This window comes from Dryobates pubescens, chromosome 4 (assembly GCF_014839835.1).
Source record: "Dryobates pubescens isolate bDryPub1 chromosome 4, bDryPub1.pri, whole genome shotgun sequence".
Taxonomy (NCBI): Eukaryota; Metazoa; Chordata; class Aves; order Piciformes; family Picidae; genus Dryobates; species Dryobates pubescens.
This window is the reverse complement of record NC_071615.1, coordinates 34,980,746-34,992,018: the sequence shown is the minus strand read 5'-3', so window position 1 is coordinate 34,992,018 and position 11,273 is coordinate 34,980,746. Positions and strand designations below refer to the sequence as shown.

Genomic DNA, 11,273 nt, shown 5'->3' with positions numbered 1-11,273 from the left:
TAGGCACTGCTTGGTAGCCTGGGACTATGCAGGCCACCAAAACAACAACTTAGCCTTGAGAAGAAGAGACAGAGTAGGGAACTCATTAATACTTATCAATATTTAAAGGGTGAGTGTCAGGTGGATGGAACCAGACTTTTCTCTGTGGTGTCCAGTGACAGGACAGGGGCAGTGAACACAAACTGGAATACAGGAGGTTGCACACAAACATAAGGGGAAAATTCTTCACTTTGAAGAGCAGAGGTTGTGAAGTCTCCTTCTCTGGAGGCATTCCAAACTCACCTGTGTGATTTACTCTGGGTAATCCTGTATGGCAGAAGGATTAGACTAGATGATCTTCAAAGATACCTTCCAACCCCTACCACCCTGTCATCTGTGGATCTAAAACCCTCATCATGTCTCTGAGATTTTTTTTTTCTAAAGGACACCTTTAATTGCTTATAAGCAATTAATTTCCAATCTGTTCCATTTCCTCTTTTTAATCTTCCCTTCAGAATATGCTTTCAGGCATTAAAGTGCCCAAGATGGGTCCAGGCATAAAAATGACTAATAGTGCTCCTAAAAAAAAAATATATCTGCAAATCAGAACTAGTGTACTAAACACGATTTGTTTCACCTTGAAGGGGGGGAAAAAAAAAGTCTCTAATTCAGAAAAAATGCTCAATTTCCATTTTTCATTTATGCAAATTACACTCTGAATAAATACATCTACATAATCTCACCTCCCTCCTAGACGACTTGCAGTAACATTTGCCAAGCAAAAGACAGGCTTTTCTGGTACTAATGCATAAAACATGCTGAATAACAACAACAACAAAAATTAAAGCAAATCATAAAATACCTGCTGTGCAGCTCTGGAAAGGATAATAGAGGGACTTATGAGTTACTCAGGATTGTCCTGTTCAGTTATTTAAAGCATGCTACTATTTAAGGGTACATATAAGGTAAGGTTTTAATAAAGATGATCGTATCCTAAACCACTGAAATCTGTAGGATTTTTTCCCGTTTAAATTCCATGGAACAGGCATGTAGATATCTCTGCTGAAGCGGCCAGTAGTGTCAGGCTGTTGGTTCTGGAACATCAATTTAGTCAGCATGCAGCTGATAGACTATGTAGGGGCTGCAGCTCTAAGAATGCAGATCCTTTATACTCTTCTGGGAATGTAGGAATTGCCTTTTCTAATTTGATCAAAACTGTTTCTTGCTCTGTGTGTCCTTTGTCCATGTGAGATACAGGCTTGGTAACTGCAAAGATTGCCACTGGTCTTGGGACTGCAAAAGGGATAAAACAAAAATCAGTGTCAGTCTGCTCTGATTAGGTATCAGTGGCCTTTTTCCTCCCTGATTGCCTAGGGGAGATGCTGAGTGGTAACTCATATTCTTGATGGCCTATCTAGAAACTCTCAAACTCCAATCATACTTGGGGCTTGGACATTCTCCTGTAACATTTCAAATATCTTTACACTGGGGAAAATCTGTTCTGGATAGCTGAATCCTTCAGTTTTGGTGTTGTTTTTTTCTCTAAATAATTAAGACTAGTCAATGGGGCTAGGTCCACCAAAAACCTTGAGCATTACAAACTGAGTTACCAAATTTGCAGATGCTGGGATGCTTTGTGGAATTCAAAGATGTCCACAGAGTTTCTCATTGGAGAAACCTAAGTTCCTTACCATGCTTCTTGGGGGGCAGTAAGATATGGGATATACATATATCCTATGTGATATCTGGGACATACTCCAGATTGAGTAGGAATCTACCTAAAAATGCCAGCAAGAAGCCTTAAGAAAATATGGTTGTGCCTCTGCTGAGAAACCACAATCACAAGACTAGCACCAAAATCAGTGACATAGGAATACTCAGCTGCACATATGGGAAATGCAGAGGAGGATTCAGGTACAAGAGTGGTTCACAGAATCACAGAATGTTAGGGGCTGGAAGGGACCTCAAAAGATCATTTAGTCCAACCCCCTGGCAGAGCAGGATCATCTATACCAGATCACACATAACATGTCCAGCCGGGTTGTAGTCAGTCCCTACATAAGCAGTGTCTACTGCTTCAGGACTCTTTGATTTTCCTTGTTTCCCTATGCAGTGGCTGGCCATATCCCTTAGGGAAGCACAGATTCTTCTCTCTGCTGGCACTCCAGAGCTTCCTTCCCGGCAGCTTGACAAAGGAGGAGAAAAGGGGGGTGGAAAGGCCTGCTATATCTTTTCTTCCCAGCAGATATGCATGTAAAATCTTCAAAACAACTTCAAGTTGCTTCCTGCTCCAGGGCTACTTGAAGCTACTTGTCCATAGGAGTTTCCAAGTTACATTTTTTTCTTAGATAACATTAGGTGCATTTGGGCATCTGAGTATTCCCCAGTGTGCTGCAAACTCCCTAGTTTAGCTCTGGGGTTTAAATATGGGCCTTAGTAACTGATGATGGATCTTTGCAAGCTTTTGATATGACAGATCCCTGTCCACTTTGTTACTTTATCTTGTATGTTCTGAATATTATTCCAAAATGCATGGCTTGCAACAAACTCCAGCCAAGTTATCATTAGATTCTACATATAGATTTATTAAACCTGCATTTTCATACTTTTCACAATCATCTGTGTCATGTGAGAACAAAATGTGACCACTTGATTAGAACTGGCAGAAAGGCTCATTCCCCACCTTGCCTTAACTATAGCCACATGCCAGAACACCCTTCTACTGGGTTGAAACTGGACGATATATGAATTCCCACATCATTTTTCGTTCAGTTTCCCTGACTTTAAATCTAGGACACGCTGTAACCCAGCTGTGCAAGTCATTGTCTCTTGAATCAGCTTCTCACAGAGCAAGGGAATAAAAAAACCTCAACCTCTGCAACAAACTGGCAGCGCTGTTAGAAGGTGATTGCTGCCTAGAGAGCAGCCAGGGGAGCAGCCACACGCAGAAACTTGTTCAGGCTAGTAAGCACTGAACTTTGCTTTTGTTTAAATCTTTAACAGAAGTTAGAATTAAGTGAAATGAATACACTTTGGAATATTTAAAACCCAAGGCATTTCTATTTTTTCCCTGCAACATCCTAAGTCTTTATTGAATAATCATAACCTCCACTGCAAGCTGCTTGCCTGTCTGATGTGAGGGACAAGGAACTGAAAAGTTAAAGTCAACCAGATCTAGCACGTTAAAATGCCAAAAGGAAAAAAGCCCACACCGCGGGAGGTTATAGATTAGAAAGCCAGCAAGCTGATATTTGATAGGTTTCGCCTGACTCTAAATCAATAATGATAGAACAGAGGGAGAACAGATGTCTTCAGTAGCGGCAGTGGCTTGTGTGAGTTGGTCTACTGGTGCAGCGAACAGATTTATCCACAGTATGGAATATTTGCCACTCCACCCAGGGAGCCCGGGCTCATTCCGGAGCGGCCAGCCCCTGTTCCCAGACCGGTCCGGTAACCCGCGGCTTCGGCAGCCGCAGGAGCCGTGGCGGAGGAGGGTGCGGGCACGGAGCGGCTTATGGCCTCTACTCTTCCCAGCCCCACGGCACCTGCTGCCTCACTGCGCTCCGTGGGTCAAAGCGGGCAGCAGCCGGAGCTGCCCAGCAGCGCAGGAGCCGGCAGCCGGCGCGGTCGGGCTCTGGGTAACGCGGATACCAGCGGGTGCCAGCGGGCAGCCAAAGCCGGCGGGCGACCGGCGCCAGCGAGGCCGCCCTCAGGGGACCGCAGCGAGAGGCGGAGAAGCAGCCCGGGGCAGGCCGGGCCGGCAGGACGCCGAGGGGAGGCGGGGAGCAGAGAGGGGCGGGGAGCAGCGTGAGACGGCCTCGTCACGGGCAGAGGAGGGGGCCAAGGCAGGCGGGGCTCCGGGGCGGAGCGAGGCGGGCGGCCGGCCGAGGGCCGGCTAGTGGCGGGGCGCAGGCGCGGTGGTGGCCGTCGCCGGTATCCCATCAGCCTGCGCGGGCGGCGGGACGCGGTGCCGGTGCAGCAGGCCGATCATGTCGGAGAAAAAGCAGCCGGTGGACCTGGGGCTTCTGGAGGAGGACGATGAGTTTGAGGAGTTCCCGGCCGAAGGTGCCGGGCGGGACGGGGATAGGAAAGGGAAGAGAGGTGGCGGGGCGGTGGCGTCGGCGGTTCCGCCTGTAGGCCGCAGCCTGGCCCGGGCCGGTGGGCCGCGGCGGGGAAGGAGCGGGCTGCCTCCCGGGGGCGGCTGGGCCGGGGCGCGGCTTGTCAACGTGTCTCTGTCCGCAGAGTAGTCCTCGGGGTCTGCGGGGCGCTGCGAGGCGCCTCGTGTTCCGTTTTAGCTCAGCGGGTTTCATCTCCCCGCCCCACCTCGGTGAGAGGTGCGTGCTATAGCCTCCTTAGAGTCGGGGTCAAGCAGGAAGGTGCTGCCTGTGTGCGGCTGTGCTGGTGTCACGGTGCGGGGCACATCGCACTGGAAGTGCTGTGTCATTGTGCGTGAGAGCTGGGAACAAGTGCCGGAGAAACTTGCTGCATCTTGGCTCAGGAGACAAGAATCACCAGGCAGAGAGGAAGGGTGAAGGCTGGAAGCCGAATGTAGGGTGAAGAAGGTGTGAAAAGGAGATAACATGCTCCAGTTACTCGGAATCTCTCTACCTTTTAAAGTACAACATATGTTGGTTTGCTTTCTCTAGGTTCAAATATATTAAATGAGAAATCTGGACTTCAATTAAAAAAAATCGGTGCCCTTTTAGAGATATAATATTGAAAAGACTCTTTATTAGGGCACGATTGTTTATGCCCATGATTCTGTGAGCTGTCTCAAGATGTGGATAACGAGAAATTTTGTAAAACATGATGGATGAGGTGTCAGGGTTTGTTTTATTCTTGTAATATCATTATATGTGGATTCTTTCCTTTGACCTTACAAACCTTACATGTTCAGAATCCCTCTGTACCAGTAAAAATAATATTTTTGCACTTGGAGAAAAAGTGATTAGCATAGTTTAGATGATAGCTAAACTCCTCTGAGAAGACTATCTCTTCTTTTCCATATGTTTCCCAAACAGGCGGAAGATGTTTCTGTTATTTAATGTAAATTAAGTATTTGCAGTAGCGGTGAAGGAACTCCTTAAAGCATGCTTCTGAACCTTGGCTTGGGCAGAGCACTGAACTGCTGTTGCAGAAGATGGAACTAATTCTTCTTGACTTCAGCAGTACTGCTAGAACCAAGTACTGTGCAAACTTTTTGGGTGGAACAAAGATTTAGTAAAGAGTGACCACAGTCAGGCTTCTTGCTGATCTGTCTTGCAAAAAAAGAGAGTCTCTAAAGAAGCCCATTGAAATTTTTGTGTGAGATAACATTCAAAGTGGTCTGGCCATCCTTTATATTTTCAGTGCTTAGGAAAGAATCATGAAAACAGTGTGCTCAAAGCCATGCCAAATTGTTGTTCTTTCTAATTAAAACACCAGAAGAACTTTGCTGTCTATTGCCCAGGCTTTAGCCAAAGGAAATAAGATAATGCAGATTTACATGAATGGATACAAACTCTGGCTTTTGGGGGATCTATTCTATCCTATTCTATCCTATTCTATCCTATTCTATCCTATTCTATCCTATTCTATTCTATCCTATTCTATCCTATTCTATTCTATCCTATTCTATCCTATTCTATCCTATTCTATCCTATTCTATCCTATTCTATCCTATTCTATCCTATTCTATCCTATTCTATCCTATTCTATCCTATTCTATCCTATTCTATCCTATTCTATCCTATTCTATCCTATTCTATCCTATTCTTTCTCTGCAGCCTTAGCATTTTTCTTCAAATACTTGGTCAATTCAAATTTATGTGTTGAAAGCAGATGTAGCCTGATTTTGTAGGACACTTTATTTGATGTATAGCATGACAGATTCTAGTGTGTGTGAATTAGTCAGTGCTTTTCAGGAAGTAAAGTGTAATGTGTAAAAATAGAGGATTTTTTTCTCTGTGTGTGTCCTCTGCTCTAAAAAATGTTTTTTGTTTTCCTTTCCCAGGTGCAAAATATGGAAATTAGTGATTGGTATATTAAAATACTGCTAAAAATGAGTCCACCCGTGACAGGTTTATCAAAATGTTGTAATATGAGTGTGCATGAGTAATATTTAATGGTAGCAGGCTCTCAGATGTTGTTAATACTTTCAGTCTCAGATAATGCTATATTATTTTACTCTTACTTTGTCACAGGCATATAATGTAGCTGGGAATAATGACTTCAGTATGCGATTCTAGGGTGTACTGTCAACATACAGAGACTACAGAATCTTGTAGCTACAGTGATGAGAATATAATTGAGGCTTTCCCTCAGTGTGGGAGATGACATGAGCCTCTTTGACTGTTTTTGCTCAGTGTGATTTGGAGCCTATTTTTGCAGTCTCCCCAGCTGACCTTTTATGATTTAAGCTGCTCTTTTGTTGTGATGGATACTAGTTGCTATGTCTTGTATCTAATTTGTAGATCTTCCTAAGCAACTTGTGCATTAGTAGACAGAAAAGTTTGACTTTTTGTCCTCTTTCAATTGCTTTGAGCTTTGGTTTTTGTGTCTTTGAAATCTACATAAATGATGTGGGTAATAAAGCTTTTATTTTGACCCAAACTGTAAAATCTGTTGGATATAAATAGGCAAAGCTTATTTCAGATAGTACAAAAATAAAGTCAACCCCTCTGAGCAACTAGCAGTACAACTAAGTTAAATTTTTTATCTTTTTTTCCCCCACCTTTTCTTTCCACTTCCTTTTTATTGCTCTCCTTAGGATTTCTGTGCTCCTTCATCTTTTCCCATTATATAATTTGACTAGGGAAGTCATGCCTTCTACGTGCATGTATTTAATCAGTTACAAATGGGTTTTCCTCCCCTGGTTAATCTCAAAGATTGATCTTGTTGCTTGTCAGTGATAGCAAAAGAGAAAAATGCAAGGAACCAACCTTCATTCTTAATTTCAAAGATTCATTTTGTTACTTGGCAGTGATAGAAAAAGGAATAGAAAATTCAGGGAACCAACCTTCATTCTTATGAAGGGGCTCACAGTGAATCGATTTTAAATCTTTTACCTTACTAGCTTGATTATTATTTTTTTTTTCAGACTACATCTTAGTGTTACTTTAAGCCTTAGTCCTCCAAGCTTTCTCTGCATGTGCAGCAGATTTATTGAATTGTAAAGGGAATAATGTTATCTCTTTAAATATAACAACAAACTTTGACCAATCCAAAGTCACAAGTGTCAGAATTGGGATGCTTCTTATTTTGGTACCCTTAGAACAACCTGATGTCTGTCAGTAGAAGGAAGCTGAGAAGCTGTGTTCCCCAATGAACTGTCCTGCATTTACATAGTGGTTCTGAGCCTTCCTGATTGTATTTTTTTATCCATTTTTGTTATTTTGCTAAAGTAGTTGGTTTGATCTTCGATATTCTTTTATATATAATTAAGCATTAAGAGGGAGATGAGTAAATTGTCAAGGGAGATGTGCCAGATTGTTATAGGAAAAAGAGAATTTAAATTAGCAAATGGACTGTTAATATCTTACCTCTGTACTGAAACAGCTTCTGCTGCTTTGAGAGCCAGAAGTAGCTGGTGATGGCTCACAGCTGCTGTTTGGTGCCTGTCTCAATTTGTCTTTGCTTCTGCCTCACAGATACTTTTGTGGCATTTATCCCTAGGCTGTGCGCATCTGATCTGAGTGAACTGAGGATTTGTTTGTTTGGCAAAAATGTGTGTTTGCTTGATATATATATATATATATACACACATATATTTATTATTTCTTTTAATTAGAAAAAGGTATTTAAATGAAACCCATGAATTGTCTACCTTTTGTTGAGCTTTTATGAGTCAGATATGAAATACTGCTTTCTTTCACATGGTGCTACAGCTTGACCGTTTAAAATGTCTCTTATGAATGTGTAATCCTGCAAGCCATGATGTGAAGTGTGGAATGATTTTAACCACCTTGCATTGTTATGATAATTCATTAAATTGTGAGGTGTTTTGGACTTTTTTGGGTTTGGTGTTAATTTTTTTTTTCTTCTTTTCATTTTTAAAAGAGATTTCTGTGTGTTTTGGTCTCATAACTACTTAAATATGATCCAGACTTTTAAGGAGAGAAACTAGTTACTGGCAGAAGTCTACCTTGTGCAGAGGCTGAGCTAATCTGTCGATGAGACATGGTTCCAGAGCAGTGCAGGATACAATACTTAGAGCTCTTTTTTGTCTTTAGATTGGACTGGCTTAGATGAAGACGAAGATGCACATGTCTGGGAAGACAATTGGGATGATGACAATGTAGAAGATGATTTCTCCAATCAGTTAAGGTAGTTTTATTTTTAACTTCACATTCCAGAAGCTGGGTAAAACATTTAAAATAGCATTGTTTGGGTAATATCTGCTTACTTTAAAAAACAGAGATCTGAAATGAAATGAAGGAACCTTCTGCTTTTCCCTCTAAAGCCTTTCAGAGCCAGACTTGAAGGATTACAGCACTGTGAAGTAGTGATCAGCATCTCATCTTTTAATAATTGCACTGTGAGCCCTGAAGTATGCCTAATGTCACTGATGTATTCAGGCTTTTGCTGTGTTACACAGCTTGAACAGTACAAAGATCTTTACAAATTGTGATGCAACCGACACTTTTCCAATTTGTCATGAAGAAATCCTTTTCTAAGGGCTTTTCTACGTGTGTGAGAACTCTTGAGGTGCACTGCAACTGGAGTAGGTTGCCAGGAGAAGTTGTGAAGGCTCCAAGTGTGGCAGTGTTCAAAGGCAGCTTGGCTGGGGCCTTGAGCAAGCTGGGCTAGTAGGAGGTTTCCCTGCCCCTGGCCGTGGGCGTGGAATTAGATGGACTTTAAGGTCTATTCCAACCCAAACCATTCCTTGATCAATGGCAAGGTATCCGAGATCTCTCTTCTGTGTGGTACACAAAGTGTGTTTTTCCATGGTTTTCCCCCACTGTTCTTTTAAATAGCATTTCTGTTCTTTGTCCAAATAGACTGATTTTCTAGGGATTAGTTATCTGGTTTATTATTAGGGTTCCCTTCTTGTATGCGGTGAGCATAATGCTTATGAGCAACGATATCAAAGTAATTGTTCATCACATGCCTTGAAAAAAGTGACAGCAAATTGCGTACCTCTAATCCAGTTGTTTAATCCTCTTTGCTTGTCGCTTGTTTCAGTTAATCCTTTACTGCTGCATTATTATAACTTAAATTGTTTCAAGCATCAATGCTAATTCACATTTTGTAATTAATCTCTCAGTGTGTTGCATGAAGAGCAAACTATCCGTAGCACTGCCTGGTTGAACAGTTCCTGGGCTGAGCTCTCTTGTTGTAGTTGGCTGAAAATGATCCTTGATGCAGAAGATACAGAAATGGTCTGTTAGTTTGTAGTTGGTTTTTTTAAGTCTGAAAAGCAGTTAAACTAATACTGGATAAGAAGTTGATGTGTTGGGTTGATGGTTGGGCTTGACCTTAGGGGTCTTTTCCAAGCAAAGCAATTCTGTGATTCTGTAGACTGAAACAATCTTTCAAGGGATAGTGTAGTTCTTGATAAACACAGCTGATCTTGACAAACCTTCAGTAACTGTGCCTTCACTGTGGCTAGTAGTGCTGGTGGCTGTATACTGGTGTTGAAATGACAGCTTGTCATGTTGCAGCATGCTTTTATTTAATCATTAGAAAGGGAATGCTGCTGTGCACTTCTAAAATTGCACAGTTAAGTAGGTAAACTAACCTGGAACTAAAGGATCTTTAAGGTCCCTTCCAACCCAAACATTTTCATAGACACACAGAATTATTTCAGTTTGAAAAGACCTCTAAGATCGAGTCCAGCTGTCAAACTAAGACCAGCATGGCCATTAAACCATGTCCCAAAGTGCCACATCCGCATGTTTTTTTAACACCTCCAGGGATAGTGACTCTACCACCTTACTGGGCAGCCTGTTCTCACCACCCTTTGTAAAGAAATTTTTCCTAGTATCCAAACTAAAACTCCCCTGGCTGCTTTCTCTCCTTCTGTTGCCTGATATTGTGGGGGGGTGGGGCGGAAACTGACCCCCACCTCACTATAGGCTCCTTTCAGGCAGTTGTAGAGAGCAACGAGGCCTTCCCTCAGCCTCTTCTTCTCCAGACTAAACAACCCCAGTTCCTCAGCTGCTCTTCACCAGACCCTTCACCAGCTTTGCTGCCTGTCTCTGGACACACTGGCTTGGACTACTGTATCTAGACATGTGTGCTAAGGTGATAAAACCAGGATGTAGTTCTGGCTGATGTGTTTGGAAGCAGGTGAGAAGCAGCAAACTGGTGACAGGGCAAGAATGATAACATTTGGAGTTGCTGAATTGCTGTCCTGGCAATGTCTAAGGGGAAGAAAGAAATCCTTTTCCCTCAGAATTGTTCACTGGAAGGTGTATTGCACCAAGATTTAAAAGTAGTGCTGCTTGGCATTTTTCTTTAAAGCAGGGAAATGAAAAAGTTAAATGATTTTGGAAGTAGATGCATTTACATCACTTAGTGAGCTCATTTGGTTTAAATCTTGAGTGTAAAGCAATATATTGTGGGCTTTGTTTTTTCTAATGCTCCTGGAGTTCTTACAGGTTGACAAGTGACTGAGAAATGTACTTTAGAACCTCAAGTCCTATTCAGGTGACCCAAGCATTCTCTTTATTTTTTTGGTCTTTTATCACTTGAGGTTGTTATTTAATGTGCCATGTTATTGTGCTAGATTCTATGGTCCTGCTCAGGCAGGGGTGTTGGACTCGGAGATCTCCAGAAGTCCCTTCTGACCCCTAACACACTGTGATCCTGTGAACTACATAATTACTTGCTTTAAATGCTGGCAAAAAAAAGGAGTGTATTTGTGTGTTTTAATATGCCTCTCTTTTTCCTGTACAGAGCTGAATTAGAAAAACATGGCTACAAGATGGAGACCTCCTAGATTTTTTTCTGGCCGAACATGGAGTGGTTTGATAATGAACTCTGGACAGACTACACAAAGAAGAAGAGGTGGAAAGTGAACAGACAGACTTAGCTCATTGTCTGCTTGGATTTATTATTGTTTTGTATTAAAATAAAGTTTTTAATCTTAGCCTAGTTGTAAGCTGGTAGCATGTATTTCAGTTCTGAAATGTCTTCTGTCACATAAGGCATGGACCTGCCTAGAATGCTACAAGTGATCTGTCAGTGGCTGATGGTATTGTGCCAGCCCCCCTCATGGGGAACTAAATAGACTAACCCAAATGAGCACTGGTGAATGTTTCTGACATAGGGGATGTGGAGATTTCAAAATGAAATCAAACACCTATTCCAAT

At 42.3% G+C, this 11,273-nt stretch overlaps 1 protein-coding gene across 1 annotated transcript; it reads left to right on the top strand.

Annotated features, from left to right (window-relative positions):
- The first annotated feature begins 3,862 nt into the window (after positions 1–3,862).
- Positions 3,863–11,069, top strand: SEM1 (SEM1 26S proteasome subunit). Its single transcript, XM_054161112.1, has 3 exons — positions 3,863–4,044; positions 8,190–8,283; positions 10,858–11,069. The coding sequence occupies exons 1-3, from the start codon at positions 3,969–3,971 to the stop codon at positions 10,898–10,900; spliced, it is 213 nt and encodes a 70-aa protein (XP_054017087.1). The 5' UTR covers positions 3,863–3,968; the 3' UTR covers positions 10,901–11,069.
- The last annotated feature ends 204 nt before the right edge of the window (positions 11,070–11,273 follow it).

Excerpts from the sequence above, each read along its gene's own strand:
- SEM1 (XM_054161112.1), top strand. The coding sequence starts at position 3,969 with ATGTCGGAGAAAAAGCAGCCGGTGGACCTGGGGCTTCTGGAGGAGGAC. Across the intron at positions 4,045-8,189 it reads TGAGGAGTTCCCGGCCGAAG|ATTGGACTGGCTTAGATGAA; the intron begins GTGCCGGGCGGG and ends TTTTGTCTTTAG. Across the intron at positions 8,284-10,857 it reads GATTTCTCCAATCAGTTAAG|AGCTGAATTAGAAAAACATG; the intron begins GTAGTTTTATTT and ends TTTCCTGTACAG.